This window comes from Trachypithecus francoisi, unplaced genomic scaffold (genome assembly GCF_009764315.1).
Source record: "Trachypithecus francoisi isolate TF-2019V2 unplaced genomic scaffold, Tfra_2.0 Lachesis_group0, whole genome shotgun sequence".
Classification (NCBI taxonomy): domain Eukaryota; kingdom Metazoa; phylum Chordata; class Mammalia; order Primates; family Cercopithecidae; genus Trachypithecus; species Trachypithecus francoisi.
The window spans coordinates 14,031,580-14,057,511 of NW_022681453.1; the positions used below are offsets into that span (position 1 = coordinate 14,031,580).

General features: G+C 45.4%; 1 protein-coding gene and 1 long non-coding RNA gene across 7 annotated transcripts in view; one reads left to right on the forward strand and one right to left on the reverse strand.

Moving 5' to 3' along the window:
- Nucleotides 1-15,440, reverse strand: part of LOC117080185 — a 40,811-nt gene extending 25,371 nt beyond the window's left edge. Inside the window, exon 1 of one of the 3 annotated variants that reach the window (XR_004435749.1) lies at nt 15,266-15,440. This is a non-coding gene — a long non-coding RNA (uncharacterized LOC117080185). Of the gene's footprint in view, nt 1-14,936 lie in introns of all 3 variants that reach the window. The other 2 variants (XR_004435748.1, XR_004435747.1) reach the window with 2 other exon arrangements.
- Nucleotides 3,163-17,893, forward strand: CCRL2 (C-C motif chemokine receptor like 2). Of its 4 annotated transcripts, none has more exons than XM_033204875.1 (2): nt 3,163-4,849; nt 16,438-17,893. In XM_033204875.1, the coding sequence occupies exon 2, from the start codon at nt 16,450-16,452 to the stop codon at nt 17,482-17,484; it is 1,035 nt and encodes a 344-aa protein (XP_033060766.1). In that variant the 5' UTR covers nt 3,163-4,849; nt 16,438-16,449; the 3' UTR covers nt 17,485-17,893. The 4 variants fall into 4 exon arrangements, with proteins under 4 accessions (XP_033060766.1, XP_033060758.1, XP_033060786.1 ...); XM_033204867.1 differs by lacking the exon at nt 3,163-4,849 and adding an exon at nt 15,537-15,871; XM_033204895.1 differs by lacking the exon at nt 3,163-4,849 and adding an exon at nt 15,900-16,151.
- The last annotated feature ends 8,039 nt before the right edge of the window (nt 17,894-25,932 follow it).

The following is a 25,932-nucleotide window of genomic DNA, read 5'->3' on the forward strand; positions in this document are numbered from 1 at the left end:
GCTATCAATGACCAGGTAGGGTCCAGTCCATCAAAGCTGTAGAGTCTGAGGGGTCAGACTTGAGAAGGACTGATTGTCCAACTAAGGTATCTTCATATGGCTGGGAGTTTGGAGGAGGCAAGAGAAGATTAGCAGCCTGGAGAATTTCCTGTTTAGCCTGCTGGAGGACTGGAAGATAAAGGCAACAGGTCATGGGCCTGGCTCCTGTGTGAGGACCCCAGCAGCACAGCCTTGTATTTCAGTTGTGTGTAAGGAAAAAGGATGGGATGAGTCAGGGAGTGCTAGTGTGGGAGCTGTCTCCAGGGCCTTTTTGAGAAAGTGAAAGGAAGAACGGGGAAAATAATTACAGTCTATGGGATTAGTTAATTACCCTTTGTGAGCTTGTAAAGTGGTTTGGTTAGGATAGCAAAGCCTGATATCCAGAGTTGGACGTATCCAACAATGCCTAAGAAGGAAAGGAGTTGTTGCTTAGTGGTGGGGGTTGGGGTTGGGATCTGGAAGATTCACTGAATACGGTCTGCAGGAGGGCTGTGTGTATGTTGATGCAGCATTACACCAAGATAGGTAATGCTAGGGTAAGAAATGTGTGCCTTGGAGGGGGATACTTGGTACTCCTTTGAGTAGAGATATTGAAGAAGCAGGATAGTGTCCTGCTGGGAAGATTGGCAAGAGGGGCTGCAAAGAAGAAGATCGTCAAAATATTGAATAAGGTAGGAGGCAGATGGGCAAAAAGAAAGCAGATGGGCAAAAAGAAAGCAAAAAGAAAGGGCCTGGCCAAAGTAGTGTGGCTGTCCCTGAAGCCTTGGGGCAGAATAATCCAGGTAAGTTGTTGGGACTGGTGGGTGTCAGAGTCAGTCCAAGTAAAGGCAAAAAGAGGCTGGGAGGAGGGATGCAAGGGGACAGTAAAGAAGGCATCTTTGAGGTCGATAACAGAATAAAGTTGTGGAAGGTGGTATTGAAGATAGGAGGGTGTACGGGTTTGGCACTATAGGATGGATGGGAAGGACGATTTGATCAACAAGGCGAAGATCCTGAACCAACCTGTAAGACTTGTCCGTTTTCTGGACGAGTAGGAGAGGGGATTTGTAAGGAGAATTTGTAGGCTTTAAGAGGCCATGTTGTAACAAGCAGGTGATAAAGGCTTTAACCCTTTTAAAGCCTGCTGTGGGATGAGATATTGGCGTTGAGTGGGGTAAGGGTGATTACATTTTAATGGGATGATAAAGAGTGCATGATCGGTCACCAAGGTAGGAGTAAAGGTATCTTATACTTGTGGATTAAGGTGGGGAGATACAAGGGGAGGATGTGAAAGAAGTCTTGAGTTGGGTAAAAGTGAAGTAATGAGATGTGGCTGCAGCCCAGGAATGGTCAGGGAAGCAGATAATTTGGTTAAAATGTCTCAGCCTAATAAGGGAACTGGGGAGGTGGGGATAACTAAAAAAGAGTGCTTAAAAGAATGTTGTCCAAGATGGCACCAGAGTGGGGAAGTTTTAAGGGGTTTAGAAGCCTGGTTGTCAATACCCATAACAGTTATGGAGGCAAGGGAAACAGGCCCTTGAAAAGAAGGTAATGTGGAGTGGGTAGCCTCTGCATCGATTAAGAAGAAGACGGACTTACCCTCCACTGTAAGAGTTACCTGAAGTGTCTGTGATAGTCCAGGAGGCTTCCCAGGCGATCGAGCAGTATCAGTCTTTAACTGCTAAGCCGAGAAGATCTGGGAAGGAGTCAGTCAGAGAGCCTTGGGCTAGAGTTCCAGGGGCTCTGGGAGTGGCTGCTGGGCAAGTTAAATAGTCCAATTTCCAGTGGGGTCTCTCACAGATGGAACATGGCTTAGGAGGAATCCTGGGCTGCGGGCATTCCTTGGCCCAAGGGCCAGATTTCCAGCACCTGAAGGAAGATCCTGGGGGAGGTGGTCCTGGAGGAACACCTGGCCGCTGTGGTTTAGGTGTTTTGAAGTTCTCATGTGCTGGAGATGTGGCTGGGGTTTCTCGTACAGCAGAGGCAAGTAATTGCAACTCAGAAGTATGTTGCCACTTGGCTGCCTCTTTTCTATTATTGTACACCTTGAAGGCGAGGTTAATTAAATCCTGTTGTGGGGCTTGAGGGCTGGAATCTAATTTTTAGAGCTTTTTCTAATGTCAGGAGTGGATTGGGTAATAAAATGCATACTGAGAATAAGACGGCCTTCTGGCCCCTCCGGGTCTAGGGCGGTAAAGCATCTAAGGGTTGTTGTCAAACAGTCCATGGACTCAGCTGGGTTTTCATATTTGATGAAAAAGAGCCTAAACGCTAACTGATTTGGGAGAGGTCGGCTAAAGAAAAAGGAGCATTAACCTTGACTATGCCTTTAGCTCCAGCCACCTCTCTAAGAGGAAATTTTTGGGCAGGTTGGGGAGGGCTAGTCGCGGAACGAAACTGTAAGCCAGACCGGGTGTGAGGAGAGGAGGTGATAGAAGGATTATAACGTGGGCAGCAGAGGCTGACGAGGAACTGGGACCTGGCTCGGCCTGTCAAGGAGCAGCCTGGGGAGAAAGAGAGAGGTCAGATGGGTCCGTAGAAAAGGAGGATTCAAAGGACTCAGAGCTTGGGGTGGAGACTGAAGGGACAGACAGGAGAGAAAGGAGAAAGATTTGGGACAAGTTGCCCTGGGAGCACAGACTAGGGAGGGACAGATGTGTAAAGAATGCCTGGATGTCAGGCATCTCAGACCATTTGCCCATTTTAAGACAAAAATTGTCTAGATCTTATAGGATGGATAAATCGAAAGTGTCATTCTCTGGCCACTTGGAACTACTGTCGAGTTTGTAGTGGGGCCAAGTGGTATTACAGAAGGAAATAAGATGTTCAAGTTTTAAAAAGAGTGCATAAAAGAATGTTGGAAGTGGTGTGGCTCAGCAAAAACCTGAGAACAAAGAATGAGCCTTCTGATATCTCATGGTTAAATCAGCACAAATGAAACCATTTTATAACCAAACAACCTTTTCCCTCCTGAGCTGCATTTGTCCTAGAACCCATTAAACCCTTCCTAACATGTTCAATCCAGCCCTGTGATTTTTCAGTCAAATTCAAGATGCATAGGATTCCTTTTCTGTTCAGTGCTCCCCAGCCAATCTTTTTCCCTTCCCCCACCCCACAGTTACCAATTCCAGTGTTTCAGTTCTCAGCAGAGGACGACAGCTCCACCAGGAGACATCTAGTGTTATCTGGAGACATTTTAGTTGTCCCAGCTGAGGGCACAGTGCTGCTGGCATCTAGTGGGTGAAGGTCAGGAATGCACCTCAACATCCTGGAACACTCGGGACAATCCCCCGCAACAAAAACCTATCCATCCAGAACATCAACAGGGCTGTGGTTGAGGAGCCCTGCTCTAGTGCTTCCTCCTTGCTGTATCCTCATCAAGGGGAGCTCGGGGCCCCCTTGATGTCATGGGCTGCTACAGGCTCCTGGCAGATTTTGGCAACTTACTCCAGACTCATGGAACATTCAGGATTCTTAGCATGGACACAGGAGACTCAGGCTGTCCACAAGAACTCTCTTTTTCTTCACCCACTCATTCCCATCACTCCACCACTTCCTCTGCCTTCCCAAATGCCCTTCGTGAGTCCCACCAGGGGCCAGAATACCACCCTCTCAAGCCTCCCCAGTGGCGCGCACACAACTGGAGAACCTGTCTCCCAGCTGGCAAGGCGTCTTGAGATCCCAGCACTTCTCGGTCTTTCCCAGCTTGTTTGTATATGGAGTGGGGTGGGTTCTCTCACATAGGAGAAATTACAAGGAATTACGTGAGGGGAATACAGGAATTTCTGTGGAAACGGTGTGTGAGAAAACATGGGAAGAAAACAACTTCAGGAAATGGTTAAGTGGCATCTTGAGAGCAGAAAGTGAGAAGGGAGCAGAAAGAAATGCGGCTGGAACCTGGGAAGGAGAGGACAGGTGGGGATGGCCTTGCACACTGTGGGCACTGAGGAGTGTGGGCCCGTGGCATGGGTGGAGTTTCAAGCCAGGAAGAAGATTCCTGTTTTGAACTTTGGATTGGCCCTGGCAATGTGGAGACTGTATTGGAGGAAGGCAAGGATGGAGGAGACCCCCTAGGTGGAGGTTTGGCAATGCTCTCTCCATAATATAGAAGAAGCCTCTTCCAAGGTAGGAAAGTCCTGAGTGGAGAGAAGTTAATGGATCTGAGGGCTGCAAGGGAGGACTTGGATCATCAGGACTTTTAGGGAGGCATATGGTCAAGGCTTGAGTCCTGGCCCATTGAAAAGGAGAGCACTGGTTTTAGGATGTGGGTCAATTAGTTTGGTTTTCAGGACAGGCTGAGTTGGCTATCCCGGGGGACCTGCAGGTGGCAGTGTCAGGGGAAGCTGGATGTGCTGACATTGAACTCAGCAGAATGCGTGGAGATCTACATCTAGGGTCACAGGCAGTGGATGCCGTAGGGTGGACTCAATAGGTCAAGCAGAACCCCAAGGAATACAGGCAGCAAAGGGAGCCCTAAAGAACAATGAGGAGATGTGCCAAGAAAGAGCCAAATCCAGGGCTTTGTAGCAGCCCAGGTGAGAGGGCTTGGGGAATAAGAGGAAGTGTCAGCAATGTCAAATGTTGCAGAGACATAGAGTAAGACAAAATAGGAAAAAACATCCATGGAACCCTGTGATGCAATCACAATGCAGAACGACTTTATAACTCCTGCCTGGTCTTCTCCTCTGCCCACTCATGGCAAAGGAATACAAAGTAATACAAAGTAATGTTCCCTCCTTCCCCTAGAAAAGCACAACTTCTGCCCCCAAGCTCTGGGCTCTCTGGAGAGGACAGGACCAGCCTCTGAAGTTTGAAGGTCCTGGTTTACCAGGTAAGGAAGGAGCCCTTTCCAAGACCCTTTCCAGAAGGTGGGACTGAGATGGGAACTGTGGACTCTGTGCAGATGTAGGAGCTGGCTCCAGTCAAGTGCTAGGAAGCTGTGAGTCCTGGGAAGGGAGAGGCTCTGGAGCCTCTGTGGAGACTCTGGGACTGTCTTTGGGGGAGACGTGAGCAGGAAGAAGCAGGGCCTTGACAGTCCCCAGCTTAGGGGCCTCACCATCCAGACTGAAGACCAGGCCCAAACCCTTTCCTGTACAGTTGCAATGTGTCATTTAATTTTACTAAAGGTAATATTTCTTGAATGAGGATGCTACTTAGTGTATTAATTTTTACCTGTATTCATAAAAGAAATTTTTCTTGTCTATTTAAGATTATTCATATCAGACCAGTGTCTGCCCAACCCGACTGACCCTGTGAAAACTGGGCACTTCACACTCCAGTGACGATGGATGAGTCCCCAGCAGCATAGTTTAGGGGAGCGAGTGGGCAGTGTGGCCTCCTGTGCACGTGACTTCCTCCTTCGGTATGCCCATATGTGGGTTCCGTGGTCTTGTGACACTGTGGCTTTAGAAATTTCAGTTTCCATTTTCTATCATTCAGAGTAAATGAAATTTGCAGGAAATTCAGAACCTCTTCCTGTACAGTGGATGCTGTAGGACTCTGCCCAGATGTCCTCTTCAAGTCAATGCATCTCTCCATGCCCCCATCCCTGTAGATGGGAACAGAGGTGCTGGAACTCACAGCTACTCCCCTTTGTGGGAACTGGAGCTGCCTGCCCAGGCAATGCCCTCTTCCTAGGGATGGCTGACCCAATGACTGGCTAATGTCAGATTGCAGAGACCTGGCGCCCTCCCCTCAATTCCTAATTCCTTGTAGGAATAACTGAGGCCTCCTCTGTGACCACATGGGCAGCTTTCCCTCTGCCCGGTCCTGTCTTGTTCTCTCCTTTCCAGTTGTGTCTCCTGGAAACCCTCCCTACAAGTCTGCTGCACACAACCCTCCTTCTCAGAGGGCCTGAGCCCTGGATTCCCAGGAATCCAACCTAAAATAGTCTGACACTTGGTTTCAATTTTCTCTTTCACTAAGACTCAGTCACAGGTGCCAATAAGTAATACAATGTCACCACCTTGAATTCTATCACTCTCCCTTTTCTTGCCCCATCCCTGAAAGACAAGTAAGTGATCCCTCAAGAACCTGAAAAGCAGACATTAGGAGGAAAGGAGGAGGGGGGAAGAGGCCCACTCCTCACCTGGCCAGCTCCCATCCATGCGTCCTTGACTGAGGTGACACCTTCCCTGGGGAACTTTCCCCTGCCCCTCCTGAGTCAGGCTGGGTGCCCTTGAGACGGCTCCCATCGCTCCTGTGTGCTCCCCCAGCTTGGCACATGACTCCCTGAATTATAATCAGTCCTGCACCTGAATCTCCCTCTGGAATGTCAGTGCCATGAGGACAGAGGACGGTTCCGCTTTGTTCACTATTTTCTCCCCAGGGTCTGGCAAAGTTCCTGGGACTTGGGAGAGGTGTCCTTCAGGAGTTTGGCAGACGCCAAACGGCACACTTAGGTAGGGCAACTGAGGCGAGTTTAATGAAGGATTCCATACAAAGATTTGGACAGGGTATAGGGAGGCCACAATACACAGTGTGGTGCCTGGTGCCAGTGAGAGCAGGTCACCATTCCCACTGCAAGGCCAGATGGAGCAAGGGGAGGGAGCTGTCTGACAAGAGCTGCCCTTATGTCAAGGGACACATCAGCCCACTGAGACCCCATCAGGAGGGAGCCAGGGCCTGATTCCCCTGACCTTGCTCTCTAGTCTTCTGCCTAAAATTCCCCATCAGCCAAACACAACTGAAAATCGAAAGACAGGGGAGCCTGCCGTTAACAAGCTGAGCTTCCCCCGGAATAAAGCTGGGTAGAGTGGAGAATGGATATGGAAGGGCAAAAGGAAGATTTATAAAACAGTGGGCACTAAATACCTACGAGATGAATAAAGGGACCACATTTTACAACAAATGTTCATTGAAACGCCACTCAATGGAAAGAGACCATTTCGGTTACCGTCTGATGCAGACAAATCAAAGGCCACACACATCAAAAAGGCCATGTCAGTGTAACTCTGACATGGGGCAGACAGCAAGGCTGAAGGTTATGGGATATGGGGAGCTGGAACTGAGAGATCCTGATGTAAATCTAGCACTTGGGGAAAGGGGGACTAGAAGAAATTCACCCACAGGCAGAGGAAAACACAAACACTTACCTACTTTTGCCTAGGCTTTAAGTGGTAGGGGAAAAAGTCTCTGAGAACACAAACCTGTGCTTCATGCACAGGTTTATAATACCCTCAAAATGGAAGACCCCAAAACCAGGCAGGGAAAATTCATATCAGGCCATTGATGTCCTCAATGTTCCTGGCTGAAAACAAATTCAAAACTCCTCTGGAAAGGAGTGCTCCCACTTCAAGCCAGGAAAAGCTACTGCAGAGAAAATAATCCCCAATCAAGACACACTCACACTGAAACTGCAAGACACACAAGGAAATGGATCACCCTGAGTGATAGCTGGCAGAGCTAATAAACCGCTGTAAACCTCTAACAAAGCTCTACACACTAGTAGAACCCTTAAAGATTTGATTAAATCATTACTTCATTGAAAATATGTTTATAGAAAATCAAAATCCTAAAAAAGCAACAAATTTTATACCAGAGCCAATTCGGTATATACAAGGGTGTATCTCACTCTTGTGGAATTTGTCTTATTGCCCTAACTCAGCACATTGTCCTGGTCTATGAAAAGTCCTAGAAACCCTTCTACCCTCTGAAATGTAGGAGCTTTAACTCAATAGGGCTTTTTAACTCCTTTTTCTTGTCTTGTTTTTCTTTATTTTTTTCCATTTTTTCAAGTCAAACTGAAGAAATATTTTTCTTTTCTTTCTAGGAATGCATACTCACCCTCCAAGACCACTTGTCTCCTAATTGGAGAGTATTAGACAATTCTCAGGATTTCTTTATTTTCCTTCTTTCTTCCACAGGATTGGGAAACCCAGTAGGATTGGGCTTAGGCATGTCTCTAAAGCACCACGTTTCAACATTTTGATGTAAGACTGTGCCCTATTTCTTGTTCAATTGCTGCCAGCAGATTTTATAGTTTTAAAACTAGTTTTTGGTCGTTGAGATGTTAGAGGAGGAAGGAGTCCGCTATCCTGCTTTACTCATCTTCATCTACACTACACTGTCCTCTTCACTGCAAAGTCCTGTATTAATGTTTTTAGATTCTGTAACATTTTAACAGGTGTCAAAAAAATCTTAAGCACCACTTCAGCTTGGGAATCTCTAAATGTAATGGTGTTTGTGGGCTGGACTGATGTCTGGACTTTATTGTTGTTGTTATTGTCTATAGTATTGGAGAGTCGGGAGATCCTGGACACTTCCTGTTCATGGGCACATGATGCATTAGCTCCCCCAGCAACTGATTACATTTAACCACAAGGATATGTGGGTGAACCCAGGGAGACCAATCTCAGTGGAATGGTGGGGGCAGAAGCCAGGCTGCAGAGTGTAGAGTGGGGAATGAGCAGTGATGAAGGAGAAACAGAGTTTGGACAACTAATGAAGCTGCCTGGAAGAGGGGGACAAGAGACATTGGTCAGACCAATGTTTGAGGTCAAGGGTGGGTTTGTAATCTTTATTTAAGGGAGGGATCTGAGCATTTAAAAATTCTGAATAATGTAATAGAGAGGAAAAAGTTGAGACTCAAAGAAAATGTGGGAAAAAATGATGAAGGTTAAATGGAATGAGATCCAGAGTGCAGGGGGAGAGATTAGCCTTTGGTGTAAGAGCAGCAACTCTGCCCGTGGAGAGAGGAAAAATGTAGACATACCAAAGTTGCACTTTAAGTTGGAGCCTGAGGAGTTGAGGAGTTCTGAGAAAAGCAGAAGATGAGATCATTTCCTGAGAGTAAACATGAGTCATTAGAATGGGGGTGAAGAGACTGGAAGCTTTAGGCAGCTTGAAATAGTTGATGGAAAAATGGGATAAAGTGACAACTTGTCACACTCAGAAGAGTTATCAGGGAATCTAGAAGAATCTCTGGAAGTTAGTTGAAGATCTTAAATTACTGATGTATCTTGTCCACATAGTTAAGTGGTTTTATTTATTTTTATTTTTTTGAAACAAGGTCTCACTCTGTCACCCAGGCTGGAGTATAGTAGTAGCACAATCACAGCTCAGTGCAATCTCTGCCTCCTGGGCTCAAGCAATCCTCCCACCCCAGCCTCCCGGGCCTGGGACTACAGACACACACCACCACTCCCAGCTATGTTTTGTATATTTTGTAGAGACATGGTCTTGCCATATTGCCCAAGCTGGTCTTGAACTCCTGGGCTCAAGCAATCTGCCCACTTTGGCCTCCCAAAGTGCTGGCATTACAAACTTGAGCCCCGCTGCTAAGTGGTTTTATTTATTTATTTTTATTTTTTTTAATTTTTTGAGACGGAATCTTGCTCTGTCGCCCAGGCTGGTGTGCAGTGGCACGATCTCGGCTCACTGCAAGCTCCACCTCCTGCGTTCATACCATTCTCCTGCCTCAGCATCCTGAGTAGCTGGGACTACAGGCACCCACCACCACGCTGGGCTAATTTTTTGAATTTTTAGTAGAGACAGGTTTCACCGTGTTAGCCAGGATAGTCTCGCTCTCTTGACCTTGCGATCTGCCCGCTTCAGCCCCCCAAAGTGCTGGGATTACAGGCTTGAGCCCAGCTGCTAAGTGGTTTTAAACAGCTGTTCTCAGAAACACACACTCACAGAAAAAATGTAGAGGAGAATTTATCTAAGGCTGGATCTTCCAGAGAGGTCAGGGTGTTGACAAGAGAATGACTAAGTGATAGACTACTGGATTTCAGCTAGACAAAGAGGGATGTGACTGTGGGAGGGGCTGATAGTCAGAGGCTGGAGGGCTTGATGAACAACACATAGTACAGAAAGAATAAATGGAGTGAGAGAAACCAAAGGAGTAAAAGTTGTCATCAGAAAAGTGAGCAATTGTATTTGAGAGATCAGTGGTAAATCAATGGTAACAAACCTCAGCTGGGTACTAGTGGCGTGAAACCGAAGACCAGGGAGTTGAGTTAATGAGCTGAGACTTGGGCACCAGATGGGCATCCACCTGGACAACTAAGCCACCAGAATGATATGGGACACTGGGGTGAATAGAAGCCCCTTATCCATGTGCACAAGTCTTGAATAAAATAGGGGCAACCAGGCAGTCAGTGGATGATAGCAGTGAGGTGGAGCAGAAGGCAATGTAGTCGGAGGACTGGAGCCCACAGCAGTCTCCTTTATATCTGGAAGGGAATTAATAGTCAAAAAGTGGCACTGAGGCCAAGGATGTCACCTTCTGACTCCCAAATCTGAGACGGATGTGAGAGGGAAGGAGTATCCTCAAGGGACAGGAGATGGTGTGAATGTTTTGGGCATAAATCAAAGATATCAGGGAGATTGTCAGAATTCAGGTTCCAGAGACATAGAGGAAAAGCATGGAAGAAAATGGAATATTGGGAGGTGAGGTTAGGGCAGAGGAAGCACAAAGCAGAGAACAAGGAATAGAAAAAGTCATATGAGCTGAGGAACTGGCCGAACATGACAGAATGGAAATATGATGGAATTAAGTGGCTTTACGTGTTCCAAAAGGACTGGTCCACGCAGGCCACAGGTAAATGGGAGGTAAGAAGAAAGGGGTTGAGATGCTGCAAAATGTATTACTTCATGGTAAGCAAAGGACTCAGGATTCTAGAAAATTATGTCCTTCCTTCCAAGACTATGTTAGTCCAAATCTTTCAAGATACAGAACCCAAGGTGGGGTCTGGCATACAAGAAGTGTAACAGAGGAAATGTCTGTGACATTTGCAGGACTGCAAAGGGAGCCAGGAGAGGCTGGGAAAGCCAGCAAGTCTGACTCCAAGTGAAGGAGATGGGGAAGGAAGTGAAGGTTTGGCTGAAGCATGTGCCAAAGGCACCCATCAGAGGAGTCCCTGTTCAAGAGATGGGCCTGTCATAGTGTCCCTAATAGGGTCATGGAGTGGGAGCAGCCCATGGAGGGCACAGCCTTGGCATGAATGCAGACATGGGTCTCAGAGTGGAGCAGCTGGGCCCCTCAGTCAATTACGCTCCCTCAGAGCTGGGGCAGGGGATGAACTAGACCACACAGTAATATTTATTTATTATTAATTAAATTAATAATAGTAATTAATTTAATTAATTATACAGTAATATTTGTATGTCTAAGGAAGCATCTCTCAGAATATTCTCACTGAACTTTTAGCCTATAAGTATCTATGCAAAAAATTTAAAAGGGATTCGAAACATTTTGGGAAACACTCCATACCTTTCTTCCTCATGGAGCATCATAATCCCTATTAGCATATGAAGGGCTCTGAGAAGTCCTGTAGTAAAGAAATTTGCTTTAGTTTTCCAGTCCAGCTATTTTTTCAAACTTAAATGAACAATAGCCTCCCGTCCTTTTTTCTACACTTTTTAGCATACTGCAGAATAAACTGAACATGCATTGAGAAAGACTGCTTTAGGGAATAGTTAACACTATTTCACTCTCAGTAAGCACATGTAAAATCTGTATTTCCAGGGTGGATTATCAACACAGTTGCATTTTAGAAGTATTATCTGCCCTCCCAGGTATCCCAGCTACTACATGTTGGGTGCTGAGTGGAATTTTAGGGATCAGCCAACTACAGGAAAGAAAATCTGGGGCAGGATAAGATGGTCTCAGAAGCCGTAAAATTATATGCCGTTATTTGCCTCTTCGATCTACTAATCAATATCAAACAACTAATTCAGAAGAAAATTGATTGTTTTCTAAAAGTAGTTTTTCTACATTTCCCATTAAGAAGCAGTACTATTTAAAACTTATAATGGCTATTATGTGAGATTATCACTATCATAGTTTTTCTCTATACAAATTTTCTGTAGCATTATTTGCTAATGAAAATTAGATAATGGATTGATTAATTGATAATCTTAGAAAGATTGTATTTGAAGAAGCCATAGTAAAGGACAGATTAAATTATCATCAGTGTAAACATTCTAATACTTATTTTTCTTTTTTTGAAACTTTCCACATTTGTTATTATGCATTTAAATAATAATTTTTTAGACTTTTATTTTAGGTTCTGGGGTACATGTGAAGGTTTGTTACATAGGTAAACTTTTTTCACGGGAGCTTGTTGTACAAATTATGTCATCACTCAGATATTAAGCCCAGTACTCAATAGGTATTTTTTCTGCTCCTCTCCCTCCTCCCATCCTCCAATCTCAAGTAGACCCAGTGTCCGTTGTTCCCTTCTTTGAGTTCATGTGTTCTCATCATTTAGCTCCCACTTATAAGTGAGAATACGAGGTATTTGGTTTTCTGTTCCTGTGTTAGTTTGTTAAGGATAATAGCCTCCAGTTCCATTCATGTTTCCACCAAAAAAATGATCTCGTTCTTTTCATGGCTGCATAGTATTCCATGGTGTATATGTGCCACATTTTCTTTATCTAATCTGTCATTGACAGGCATTTAGGTTGATTCCATGTCTTTGCTACTGTGAATAGTGCCGCAATGAACGTTCACATGCATGTTTCTTTATGGTAGAATGATTTATATTCCTCTGGGTATATACCCAGTAATGGGATTGCTGGGTTGAATGGTAGTTCTGTTTTTAGCTCTTTGGTCTAATACCTATTTCTCAAGATCAAGTTAGATCTCTAAAAAAGGCATCATCCTAGCATTCTCCCATCCTTTCTCTAAACTAAATTTAATGTGTGTATCAATCAGCATATAGTCAAGACAGAAACCAGGCTGGAGTGCAATGGTGCGATCTCGGCTCACTGCAACCTCCACCTCCTGGTTTCGAGTGATTCTCCTGCCTCAGCCTCCTGAGTAGCCGGGATTACAGGCACCTGCCGCCACCCCTCCTGGCTAATTTTGGTATTTTTAGTAGAGATGGAGTTTTGCCATGTCAGCCAGCCTGGTCTCAAACTCCTGACTTCAAGTGATCCACCCACCTCAGCCTCCCAAAGTGCTGGCATTACAGGCGTGAGCCACCATGCCCAGCTCTCAGCAAGGCTTTCTCTGACTACACTACTTAAAATGTGATCCCTGAGCCACCTTGGCCTCTCTTGCTCTTCTACCCTGCTTCACTTTCTCCATAGCACTTCTCTCCTACTAACCTACGATTTACTTGCTTAGTTTCTGTCTGTAGAATGTGAGCTCCATGAAGGTCAGGATTTTTGCCTGTTTTGTCCATTGATGCATCCCCAGCACCTGGAACTGAGCTGGGCACAAGCTAGGCACTCTAGAAATACTAGCTGAATAATTCAGTTGAGTAAATGAGTGATCTACACGAAGTGGGGAATGAGAGTATACAGTGATAGTTCCTTCGACTAAAACTGGGGTCGAATTATAGTGATAAAGAGGAACTCAGACCTTCAAAGGTAAGGTTTGTGGGCCACTTGCCAAGGCTGCAGAATGTGGTGTCGTTTCACAAGGAGGAGGCCCTATTATGGCCTCAGATATTAGAATGATAAAGAGAACGTTCCTTTCCCCTCAACTACAGCCTTCTAAACTCTTCCTTCCTTCCTACGTAGATAAAGTTTCAAGGACCTCATGGCCTGAATGTGGACAGGCAGAATGCTGGGAATCAGGCAAAAATAAAATAATACTGAAAGTGAAGGCCATGCTAATACTAGGAAGTCAGGGCGATCCTGAGTTTACAAAACATTTTTCTTTGGGAAACTTTACACCTCACATTATTCTGTGTTTTTCCTTGGGAAATTTCACATCTCACATGATTCTGTGACATGTGATACACGAGGTGCCCAACTGCTGTTTTTGTCCTCCACTAATGAGGAAGAGTGTGTGTACTCCTGGGGTTTTGCAAGTTTCAAAGTCTGACTTGACTTTCGTTCCTTTTTCTGGAACTGATCCACCAGCATGGAGAGTAAAGCTGCCCGCACCTATTCATTCAAGGTCCTGAGTGTCCTGCCCAGCTGCAGGAGTTGGAGAGACCCAGGAGGAGGGGCCGCTGCTGATCCCAGGCTGCAGGGGGTGGGAAGAGTATCCCAGGGCATGGTGACCCCCACTCACTCAGTCACAGGAGACCTACACGAGAGAGAAGAGGGCACTTACAGCTTAGGTTCCCGCCAGCACCAACCCCTCTGCCATCGAACATCACTGTGTTTCTCTTTCTGCCTTGACTTTCGGCATGCATGGAGTTAAATTTAATGCTCAATCACATATTTGTCTGGGCTCTTTCTATGTTTATTTTTCTCTTAATAGTTCTCTCTCTGCCCCTCCTCTCCCCGCCTCTCCTCCTCCTCCTTCTCCTCCTCCTTCTTCTTTTTTTTTTTTTTTTTTCCCCAGGGACAGTGTCTCGCTCTGCCACCCAGGCCGGAGTGCAGAGTGGCATGATCGTGGCTTACTGCAGGCTTAAACTCCTGGGCTCAAGTGGTCATCCCACCTCAGCCTCTCGAATGTCTGGGATTACAGGCACTTGCCACTGCATCTGGCTAATTTTTATATTGTTTATAGATATGGGGTCTCACTATGTTGCCCAGGCTGGCCACGAACTCCTGGGCTCAACCGACCCTCCCACCTCAGGCTTCTGAGCAGCTGAGACTATAGGAATGTGCCGCAGTGCCAGGCTAGTTTCTTAATTTTCTATTTTGACAGGTACACATTTTGTATTCATTCCTACCTCAGACACATCTGTGGTGTGAAAAGGATGTCATTTAATCAATATATAAATTCTAAGCAAATAGGTCTGGTCCCCAAATTAGGTTAGTCGCAGCTGCTGAGTTGTTGACCCAAGAGAAGCTCATCTAGATTTTTTCAGTATTTTCAAGTTCCTCTTCTCAGTTCATCCTTCTTCCAAACCGTGCCCTTCCCCTCCCACCCTCTTCCCACAGCCTCCCCTCCCCACAGCCTCCTCCCACCATTCCAAATCTGGGCTGTTCTCTCAATTTCCTTCTCTCTGGCCTCAAACCTACCCTACCCCCCAGCCTCAGTTTGGGGTTAAACTTGTCCCCCTCACATTCTCTCCCACACGACTTGATGTCACCTCTGTGTCGTCACCACAGGGCTTTCCTCCTCTGGGTTCTCCTTTGCAGAGCGGCTTCAGCTCCCCCATGAGTCCCAGCACCAATCACTTCTGGCTGCTTGCAAATCCCCTTGCTTTCCTCAGTGTTGACACCCAGGGCAGCCCTATGCTCACTGCTGCTGAGGCCCCACCTCTGCCCCTGGCCTTTTCCCAACTGACATCACCCTGTAGCTTCCATTTTCCTGAAATTCTCTTTTGAGGCCTCAGTCTTTAGACAAAGCACACAGTGTCCCTCAAAAATGACAATAAAAACCCAAACACACTGTGACTCTCACGGCAGCTTCTTGGTCCCCATATCGAATCAGCGGGTGGGTTTCTGTAAACACTGGTGAGAGGCCACATTAGAGGATCAGGACCCTCAGGTCTGGACTTGTGGTCACCATGAACATTCCTCTCTGCTGACGGTAGCTGGTACCTGTCACCTACTCGGAGTGTCACATGCCACAAGCCAGAGAGTCTTGGCAGGTCTCAGCACCTTGACATCATTTCCTTGCTATCACTCAGAGCAGCAGTGACACAGTTCCCTTATCTCAGGCGGCCAGAAGACGACTGTCAAAGGTCACAGGGAAATCAAAGGCGGGGTACAGGGCCAGAGGGAGGAGGAAACAACTTCCCAGTTGCTCTCAGACGCTTCAGAGATCCTCTGGAGGCCTGGGGGAGCTTTTGAGTTCTTTATTTCAGTAGGTCCCTGAGCTCTGTGAGTGGCGGGGGTAGAGCCACCAGGGGAATCCACAGTGGTTTCTCGTGCCCCTCAGGGTCAGGAGCAGTCTGATCAAAAGGAGGCCATCCACTGTCTGGGGCCATTCCCACAGCTCCCGGATGCTGGGTCTGGAGGCTGCGCCCTTCCCCTCCAGGAGCTCGGCCCAGTGGTAAGTCATCTGTGTGTCATCTATGTATTTAACCCCTCATGGCCATGTTGATGCTGAGCATGGTTTCACTTTTGCAAACATTTGTTTATACCCTTCAAGAGAAAAACATCTCAGCTGTTACAGGAAGCTGCTTTGGGGGGTGAGCAAACTTCTTAAACATGCAGAAATTAGGATCTACACCCGTTTCTTAAAAGCAAGCCACGGTACTTGGTTCTCTTTAATTATATATTTTCTTCCATATTGTGTTCATGTAGGCAAGTCCTGTTTCTGCTGAAAGAAGGTAAGTTCTACAAAGACGATGTCATGCCAGCTTTATTTCCCGTGGCACCTGGAACACTGCTAAGCACTTACATGCTTGACAAGTAGATTGAGGATGGTGCTGCTCTGGGGAAGTGGGCACACGTTAAAGAAATGTTTATCTCAGTCTTCTGAAATAGGGAACTCCTCTGGCTAAAATGTAGCTTCAGAAAGGGAAAGCAGGGCTGTCTGAATCGGGGTCCAGTTTGTTGTTTCCTCCAGGATAAGACAGCTGTTGGAGGGGAAAATCATCTCCCATTTCTCCGCAGGGCAGCCTGAATATGGCCAATTACACGCTGGCACCAGAGGATGAATATGATGTCCTCATAGAAGGTGAACTGGAGAGTGATGAGGCAGAGCAATGTGACAAGTATGATGCCTGGGCGCTCTCAGCCCAGCTGGTGCCGTCGCTCTGCTCTGCTGTGTTCGTGGTCGGTGTCCTGGACAATCTCCTGGTTGTGCTTATCCTGGTAAAATATAAAGGACTCAAACGCGTGGAAAATATCTATCTTCTAAACTTGGCAGTTTCTAACTTGTGTTTCTTGCTCACCCTGCCCTTCTGGGCTCACGCTGGTGGCGATTCCATGTGTAAAATTCTCATTGGACTGTACTTTGTGGGCCTGTACAGTGAGACATTTTTCAATTGCCTTCTGACCGTGCAAAGGTACCTAGTGTTTTTGCACAAGGGAAACTTTTTCTCAGTCAGGAGGAGGGTGCCCTGTGGCATCGTTACAAGTGCCCTGGCATGGGTAACAGCCATTCTGGCCACTGTGCCCGAATTTGCAGTTTATAAACCTCAGATGGAAGACCCGAAATACAAGTGTGCATTTAGCAGAACTCCCTTCCTGCCAGCTGATGAGACATTCTGGAAGCATTTTCTGACTTTAAAAATGAATGTTTCGGTTCTTGTCTTTCCCCTATTTATTTTTACATTTCTCTATGTGCAAATGAGAAAAACACTAAGGTTCGGGGAGCAGAGGTATAGCCTTTTCAAGCTTGTTTTTGCCATAATGGTAGTCTTCCTTCTGATGTGGGCGCCCTACAATATCGCACTTTTCCTGTCCACTTTCAAAGAACGTTTCTCCCTGAGTGACTGCAAGAGCAACTACAACCTGGACAAAAGTGTTCTCATCACTAAACTCATCGCCACCACCCACTGCTGCGTCAACCCTCTCCTGTATGTCTTTCTTGATGGGACATTTAGGAAATACCTCTGCCGCTTTTTCCATCGGCGTAGTAACACCCCACTTCAACCCAGACGGCCGTTTGCACAAGGCACATCGAGGGAAGAACCTCACCATTCCACCGAAGTGTAAACTAGCATCTACCAAACGCAAGACGACTAAACATGGATTTTCATCTTTTTGCATCATTTCACGTAAATTTTTTACACACTTGTATACAAAATCGGATACAGGACGAAAAGGGAGAGGTGAGCTAACATTTGCTAAGCATTGAATTTGTCTCAGGCACCGTGCAAGGCCCTTTACAAACATGAGCTCCTTCGCCTCCTACGACTTGTCCATAGTGTGGATGGGACTAGTCTCATTTCTCTGAGAAGAAAACTGAGGCTTGGACATTTGTCTAAGATCACACAAGTAGGAAGTGGCAGAACTGATTCTCCAGCCCTGGTAGCATTTGCTCAGAGCCTACGCTTGGTCCAGAACGTCAAACTCCAAACCCTGGGGACAAATTGCATGAAATAAATGTATTTTAAAACATCTATTTAATGTATTTTAAAATAATTCATAAGTTGCTTTTAAAACCAATTTAACTACATTCTGAATTATAAGCAGCCCATTTATATGGGAGTAATTTTTCAGGTGCATTTTCTCGCAGTTGATGAGAAGAACCAGCTAGCTGGAAGCTGTGGGAAAAAAGAGGTAAGGTAACTTGTTCTGAGGAAGTTCTCTAAATTCTCTTGGTCACTCGCCACACCCCTAGGCCCCCAGCTTCCCCTAACCCAAGGTTTCTGGTATTTTCTCGTACTTTATCAAAACTACGGAATCTTAGGAGATTTAACAAAAGCAAATGAGAGATTCTGTTTAGAATGTCTAACAAAATGAATGTTTTGTCCTTTTAAGTACAACACATACCTCAGGCCTCACCAGCACGTAACTACAAAATGTTGTCCCACTTCCTTTCTATGGCTGAGTCAGTAGAACACAGGCTCCCACCTGCCCCATCAGCAGAAGGTCACCTCAACATGTGAGCTACCTCCCCAGCGACCCCCCAGATCTGTAAGGATGATGCATCCTTGATCCTAAAAACATTTTCCTGTTCCTGGTTTTCAAAACCAGACTCCACACTCACTGGTCTCTTTATAATCTTGCTTCTGGCCCTTTGAGGCCTCAAAGCTACCAGCGCCTTGCTGCCAGGGGACAATCATTGCTCACGGCTGAGTCCTGCAGACACAGGGACTGGGCTGGCTGCCTCCTTCTGCTGGCCCAGCATCTTGCTTGCACTAAAGAGAACGGGAGGATTGGCACTGATACTTGCTGAAAACCTACCCAGGCCACCCACTACTGCTGCACTCCAGGGCACCAGCCCACTCTCCTCCCCTCCTGGCATCAGGCACATGTTCACAGCATTAAATCTTACAGGAAAGCAGTGGAACCCTGTATCCTCTTCACAGGAGGCACGTTCCTTCCTAGCCAAAAGTGATGATACCCACGGGCACAGCATCTCACATAGGGACACACAGAGATGTCTGACTCATTAAAACCCAAGTCTCTGGCCAATTAAAAGGGGTCCTTAATGTCTTACTCGATAGTGGTGGAAGGAAATTTGCTCTATATTGATGAAATGAGGTGGAGAATATCTGATTTTCCAAACATGAGAATTCTCCATATGCCACCCCATAACCAAAGACCCCCTATTTGTGTTAGACGAAACATTCAAAAAGCCTATTAGGATAGTGGATGAGACCCCCAAGGGACATGCTTATATAACAATAACTGGCTCCAAACCATACTCCACGGCAGTGGCTCTCAAACGCCAGCACACATCACAAGCCCTATGCTGAAACACAGAGTTCGGGGCCCCACCCCTGAGTTTCTGGTTCGGGAGGTCTGGAGTGGGACCTCCGAATATGCATTTCTAACAGATTCCCAGGGGATGCAGATACTGCTAACCTGGGCCCTCCTTCTGAGAACCACTGTTCCAGGGAGAAGGAACTCAGTTAAGTAAGGGTTTGGTTTTGTCCTGAGGACAATGTGGAATTTAGAGTTGGGGTGAATTATTCAGGAAAGTAGAGAGGTTTGGGGATGTGAGGGTGGGAGGTGCAGTGGAGGGAGGCAGAGAGGAAATACGAAGCAGCCGTCAGTTGGAGAGAAATTAGGAAGAGGAATAAAATGATATATGTCAGGGATTTCAGTTTTGCTGAGCCCATGATCACAGCCTCTTCTCTGGCACCTTGTGTCACTCACCGAGGCCTTGTAGCTGGGTCTACTCTTTCAGAGTCATAATATGGCTGTGGGTCTGACCTCAAGGTGAGCTGGAGTGGGCACAGATAAAAGATGAAACTTCAAGAAGTCTCTCAAGGGTCCTTCCCAGAACAAAGGATCCCTCCATTCCAAAGGCGAATGCTGGTCACTATCATAAAAGAAAAGAAAGAAGGAAACTGATGGTGACATTTTAAATGGCAATTTTTCTAGCTTCTAAAAGAATATGGAGCAACTGGAACTTTCATACCCTGCTGGTGGGAATGTAAGATGGTATCATCACTTTGGAAAAATTGGCAGTGTCACCAAAAGCAAAGCCTACACCTACTATCCATTCCACTCCTCAGTATTTACCCAAGAGAAATGAGCCTGTATGTCCACACAAAGATTTGGACCCAAATGTTCATGACAGCTTTATTTATATAGCCTCAAACTAGAAAAAGTGTGTCTATCAACAGGTGAACGGATAAACAAACAGTGGCCTGTGTGCCTAATGGAATACTGCTCATCCACAAAAAGAAATGAGTTATTGATACACACAGGAGCATGCATGAAATCTCAAAAGGCTGAATGAAGGAGGCCGGATTTTTATTTTATTTATTTATTTATTTATTTATTTATTTATTTATTTATTTATTTATTTTTGAGAGAGAGTCTCGCTGTGTCACTCAGCCTGGAATGCAACGACGTGATCTTGACGGACTGCAACCTCTGCCTCCTGAGTTCAAGCAATTCTCATGCGTCAGCCTCGCAAGTAGTTGTGACTACAGTCATGCACAAGAGCAACTGGCTAATTTTTGTAATTTTAGTAGAGACAGGGCTTTGCCATGTTGACCAGGCTGCTCTCAAACTCCTGACCTCAGGCGATCCGCCTGCCTCGGCCTCCCAAAGTGCTGGGATCATAAGTCACCGTGCCCAGCCAGAAGCCAGATATTTTTAAAGAGTACTTATTTTATCATTCTATTTATATAAAATTCTAGAAAATGCAAACAAATCCATAGCGACAGCAAATCAGTGGTTGCTGGAGATGTTGGAGGCGAGAGGAGAGGAATAGATTGCAGAAGGGAACAAGGAAATTTGGATGGACAGTGGATATGTCTGCTATTTTTACTGTGGTGATGGTTTCATTGGTTTATACCTATGTCAAAAACGTAACAAGTTGTATACCTTAAATGTCATTTGTTGTGTGTTGACTATACCTCAGAAAGGCTATGTTTTAAAAAGCCTCTCAGCCTCCAGGCACTCCGTTACGTTGGTGTTACTCGTCTTGGAAATACACTCTGAGCCTTTGCCGGAGGAGTTCGAGCGCCTGGGCCCTTGTGGCTTCTCCCAAGTAGAATTGGCAGCTAAAATACGGGATCCCCGTGGGCACAACCTCTCACCCCCATCACCCACCAGGGAGCAGGGGTGCCCCCACAGGGAGCACAGTCTTCTCAGGAATTACCTTCCATGGCAAGTAAAATCACCAGGGCAAGTCAAGGGAGAGACCAGGGAAGAGAGTACTCCATCCTATACTAAAAAAGGATGAGAAAAGTTGAAGACAAGGCGGAGAAGGGACAGAAATTCTCTTCACACATTTGCAGAAGTAGGTCTGGACTCTCCAACCACTTCTCCAATGCGTAGGACAGGAATCTCAGAGGAAATGGCATCATCTTCCCGTGTTTACAGACACAGCAATGAACTCAAAGAACAATCTTATCAGGATTTTCCAAATGAAAACATGGAATGTATAGAGAATAAAGATCTGCAAACTCTTATGGTGGCTGAGACTGAAATGGCTAATGAAAAGCAAAAGCGTGTGCTAAATGACCCGGCCACAATGGCCCGAACACTTAAGTAGTGTAGTATGTTTGGAACATTGACAGCTAACAAGGCCTTCCTCCCATGTCAGACCAAGAACACAGTTTCCTAAAGATAAAAATAGCACAAGCTTTTCCACTTTTCCATAAACAACTGCAATAGAAAACTAACAAACGATGAAAAGCAAAATATGGCTAGTCTATTCAAGAAAAGCTGATGGTGTTTCTATTTTGCCTGTAAATTACTTTCCAGTACAAAAAACAATTCCTGTTACATTGATTACATTGATAACAATTCCTGTTAATTCTAACTAGAGACATGAGAGAAAGATTGAAATCTCATGAGCTGTCTCCTTTTCATCTCAATTCTGTGTACTCGTGGGTACAAATGGAACTAGTGTTTGTTTGTTTGTTTGTTTGTTTTTTGAGACGGACTCTTGTGCTGTTGCCCAGGCTGGAGTGCAATGGTGCGATCTCAGCTCACTGCAACCTCTGCCTCCTGGGTTCAAACAATTCTCCTGCCTCAGCCTCCCGAGTAGCTGAGATTACAGGTGCCTGCCACCATGCCTAATTTTTTTTTCTTTTTTTTTTTTTTAATAGATATGGGGTTTCACCATGTTGGTCAGGCTGGTCTCAAACTCCTGACCTCAGGTGACATGCCCACCTTGGCCTCCCAAAGTGCTGGGATTACAGGTGTGAGCCACTGCACCTGGCCCGGAACTAGTTTTAAAACAGGAAACAGTTGATATACTGAATGGAAAAGCAATACAATTTGAAGTTGAAAAAGCAAAATAGGATGCCCAGTTAAATTTAAATTTCAGTTAAGCAACTAATAATTACTTAGTATAACTACATCTCATATACGACAATTGCAGTATTTGTTATTTATCTGAAATTCAAATTTACCTGGGCATCCTAGTATCCTGTTTTTTGTTTTGTTTTGTTTTGTTTTTCCTTTGTTTTCTTTTTTTTTTCCTGAAATCTGACAACCTTAATTTTGAGGTATTTATTCAGTTTTAAAAACTAAATCTTTTTTTGGCAGTCAGAACTAGAGCAAAGATAAATGACCCCAGGACTCCGTTTAGCAGGCAGTTAGGAAGTGTGATGGTGTGGTGGTGGGTGGCAGCCCCGGCCAGGTCTTTCCTCTTCCCTAAACTGCCACAGCAGGACTGCCACACTCGGGAATCCCAGTTTCCATATGAGCAGCCCCTCTAGAGTTGGGAAGGAGTCAGTGCTTTAGCCCAAGGAGCTGTGGATGGCTCTAACACTTTGCTTGTTGGTTGAATAAAAGTCAACACAAAGGTGGCCTACACTCGTTGAAGTAGGAATGCCAGAACTTGCATGGTGTCACATAGAAGAAAATATCTAAGTGCTTAGGGAGATGGCAGCACTAGTGGATCTACTGGATCATTAAGACTCACTCACCTATCCATCGCAGATCTAGAGGACACACCCTTACCACACTGGGAAGGTAGATGAGCTCCAGCATCCTTAAAAAAAATCTCTCTAAGTGGTGGCTCTTCTCTGTAGATCAGGAGCTATAGTGAGAAATGCTACCAAATTGGGGTTTGTAAATACAGGGAGGATGGTGGGATCCTGAGGAAGGAGGGGCCACGTGGTAACACAAAACACCAAGTGGGCGTGGTTGCCACTGTGGATGGTGGAGCCAAAGCAGTCCTCAGAATAGTCTGACCCCCAGAGATCTTTGGCTTTGGCTGGTCGATCGTGGTATCCCTGGAACTGAAATAGAAGGACAGTCTGCTAAATTTTTACCTGATCTGTATAAGCAGAAGAGTTCTATCTCTAGAGAACAGAAGTCTAACTTTAGTCACCAGAACTGTGACTCAATTCAATCAACTGCCAGATTTGACATAGTTTATAGACCTAGAACCCCTTGAACGAAAGGTAAGCTGGCTCCCCTTGAGGAAGGACCCTGTTACATTTCTAGCATTTTATTCTGATAATCTTTTTCCCAGCCTTCCCCAAAACAACCTAGGGCCATTTACCAGGGAAAGTCATGAAGGAAAAGGAAATAATTAGGCTTTTTGGAGATTCCTGGACATTGGCTCTACACTGACACTAATTCTAAGAGACCTAAAACATCTCCGTGGTCTACCTGCCAAAGTAAGGCTTCATGGAGGTCAGGTGATCACTAGAGTTTTAGCTCAGGTCTGTTTCCCAGTGGGTCCAGAGGATCCCTGAACTTATCCTATAGTTATCCCCCCAGTTCCAGAATGCAGAATTGAGCTGAGAGCAGTGGCTTATGCTTGTAGTCCCAACACTCCAGGAGACCAAGGTGAGAGGATCACTTGAGCCAAGCAGTTTGAGACCAGCCTGGAAAATATAGTGAGACCCCATCTTTTAAAAAAACAAAGAAAAATAAAGAAAACTGACATGGAAAAATAATATAAAATCTGAATAATCTCACATCTAATAAAGAAATTGAATCTGTAATTAGAATTCCTCCCACAGAGAACTATAAGCCCAATGCCTCCATCAATTGGAGAAACAGAAAGAAACAATCTTCTTAACAGAAAGCATAATTGGAATAGAGATACTCAGCATCTGGGAAGAATCACCACATTAATCCTCTGATCCACAGAGTGGGGGCCAAGTGGAAGCCTTTGGAACTGCCTCTACCTTCCAAGATACTATACAAAACAACACTGCATATCTGGAGGAATTGCAGCAAGAACATGAAAGATGAAGGATGGTGATGTCCACCTCTCTCCATTCAGCTCACCTATTTGGTTTGTGCAGAAGACAGTTAGGTGTTGGAAAATGACAGTGGACCAGTGTAAACCTAATCAGGCGGGGCTCCAGCTGCAGCTGCAGGATTAGGTACTGTTTCATTTTTGCAGCTAATCAACCCTTCTGGCACCTGGTGTGCAGATGGCAATTTTTCTTTTCTATTATCTGTTAGTAAAGACTATTAGAAGTCATTTATTTTCAGTTGACAAGGTCAGCAATACACTCCAAGGGGAGAGCAGTCTGTCTCAGATCTTACCGACGCCTGGGGATAGGGAGGGAGTGGCCCCCTCACCATCTCCATCCAAGGCCTAGTCCTCTGCTCCTGTTACTGGCAGCAAATCCAGGCAGGTCAGTAACAACCTCAATTCTTGCCTCCTCAGAAGAAAGAATTCAATTGAGAGACATAAGACAGAAGGAGAGACTGAGGCAAGTTTTAGCACAGGAGTAAAAGTTTATTTAAAATAGGTTTATTTATTTATTTAAAAGTTTATTTATTTAAAAGTTTATTTAAAATTTTAAAAAGTTTTAAAATATTTAGAATAGGAACAAAAGGAAAGAAAGTATACTTGGAATAGGGCCAAGTGGACGACTTGAAAGGCAAGTGCATGGTTTGACCTTTTGACTTGGGGTTTTATATGTCAGCATGCTTCCGGGGTCTTGTATTATTTCTCCCCTGTTTCTTCCCTTGGAGTGGGCTGTCCCATGTGCATGCTTGAGCCCACTGGCTCAACTCCTGAGATCTTGTAGGGAAACTGCTGCTCATCAGTTTCAGGTGTTTTCTATCTATTAGGAGCCGGCCTTTCCCTGTTGCCGGGTGTGACCAATTATTACTTTTGAGAGACAGTCAACAATCGCCACCTGATGGTCACCTGACACTCCTGGTGTGTGTGTGTGTGGGATGGGGAGCCCTCTCCTGCCCTGCTCTTCCTGACTAGCTACCCACTGTAACACTCCCAGAGGGACCTGCACATTTTGTGCTCTTTGCAAGACAGTGCCTGCCTAGCAGCACCTGTAGGCCTGCTCACTCCTTCAGGATCATGATTTTTGCTTTTTACCACAGGTACCCATAAGCAACACGTGGCGTTGTTCACCATGCTTTTACATTATTTACATAATTTTAAGTTATTTACATAACAATGTAAAAGCATGGTGAACAACACCATGTGTTGCTTATGGGTACCTGTGGTAAAAATCCTGCTACTAGCTCATTTTGCAGTGTCTATAATGACAGGTAATGTTCCATTCTCTCCTTTATGACACTTGCAAAAACTGAGAGCATAACGCCTCCCAGTTACGCAGGCATCTGGGCAATGTGAGGAGAACAGAAATAGACCATGCTGCATTTATCTCTCTTGATGACAGGCATCGAGATTTCCACTTTTTCTGGTTTTTCCTTATGTCTCTACTGCACATTCTCACATACATCTTGCACACCATGGAAAGTTTCTCTAGGGTAGTGGTTCACAAACTTTTTGGATACAGAATACTTTTATGTACTTGAAAATTGAGGACCCCATACAGCTTTAGTTTATGTGGGTGTCAGGTTCTAGCCCAAACTGAAGTCTGAAGAGAGTTGGTGGGTGGGTGACGGGTAGCTGAAAAAACACTCGAGGAATCATAGGGAGTTTCAACATGGCTTTATCTCTCTCTGGGCATAAGCCATATGTCCAGCGTCAGCAAGGTAATTATACGTTTTACAGACATTAGTGGCTCTGAAGTAATCGCAAGCTCATGTGGGTGGTCACCTAATGCACCTCAAGTGGCATGGTTC

What these genes read in the sequence shown, in the direction of transcription:
- CCRL2 (XM_033204875.1), top strand. Translation starts at nt 16,450, where the DNA reads ATGGCCAATTACACGCTGGCACCAGAGGATGAATATGATGTCCTCATA.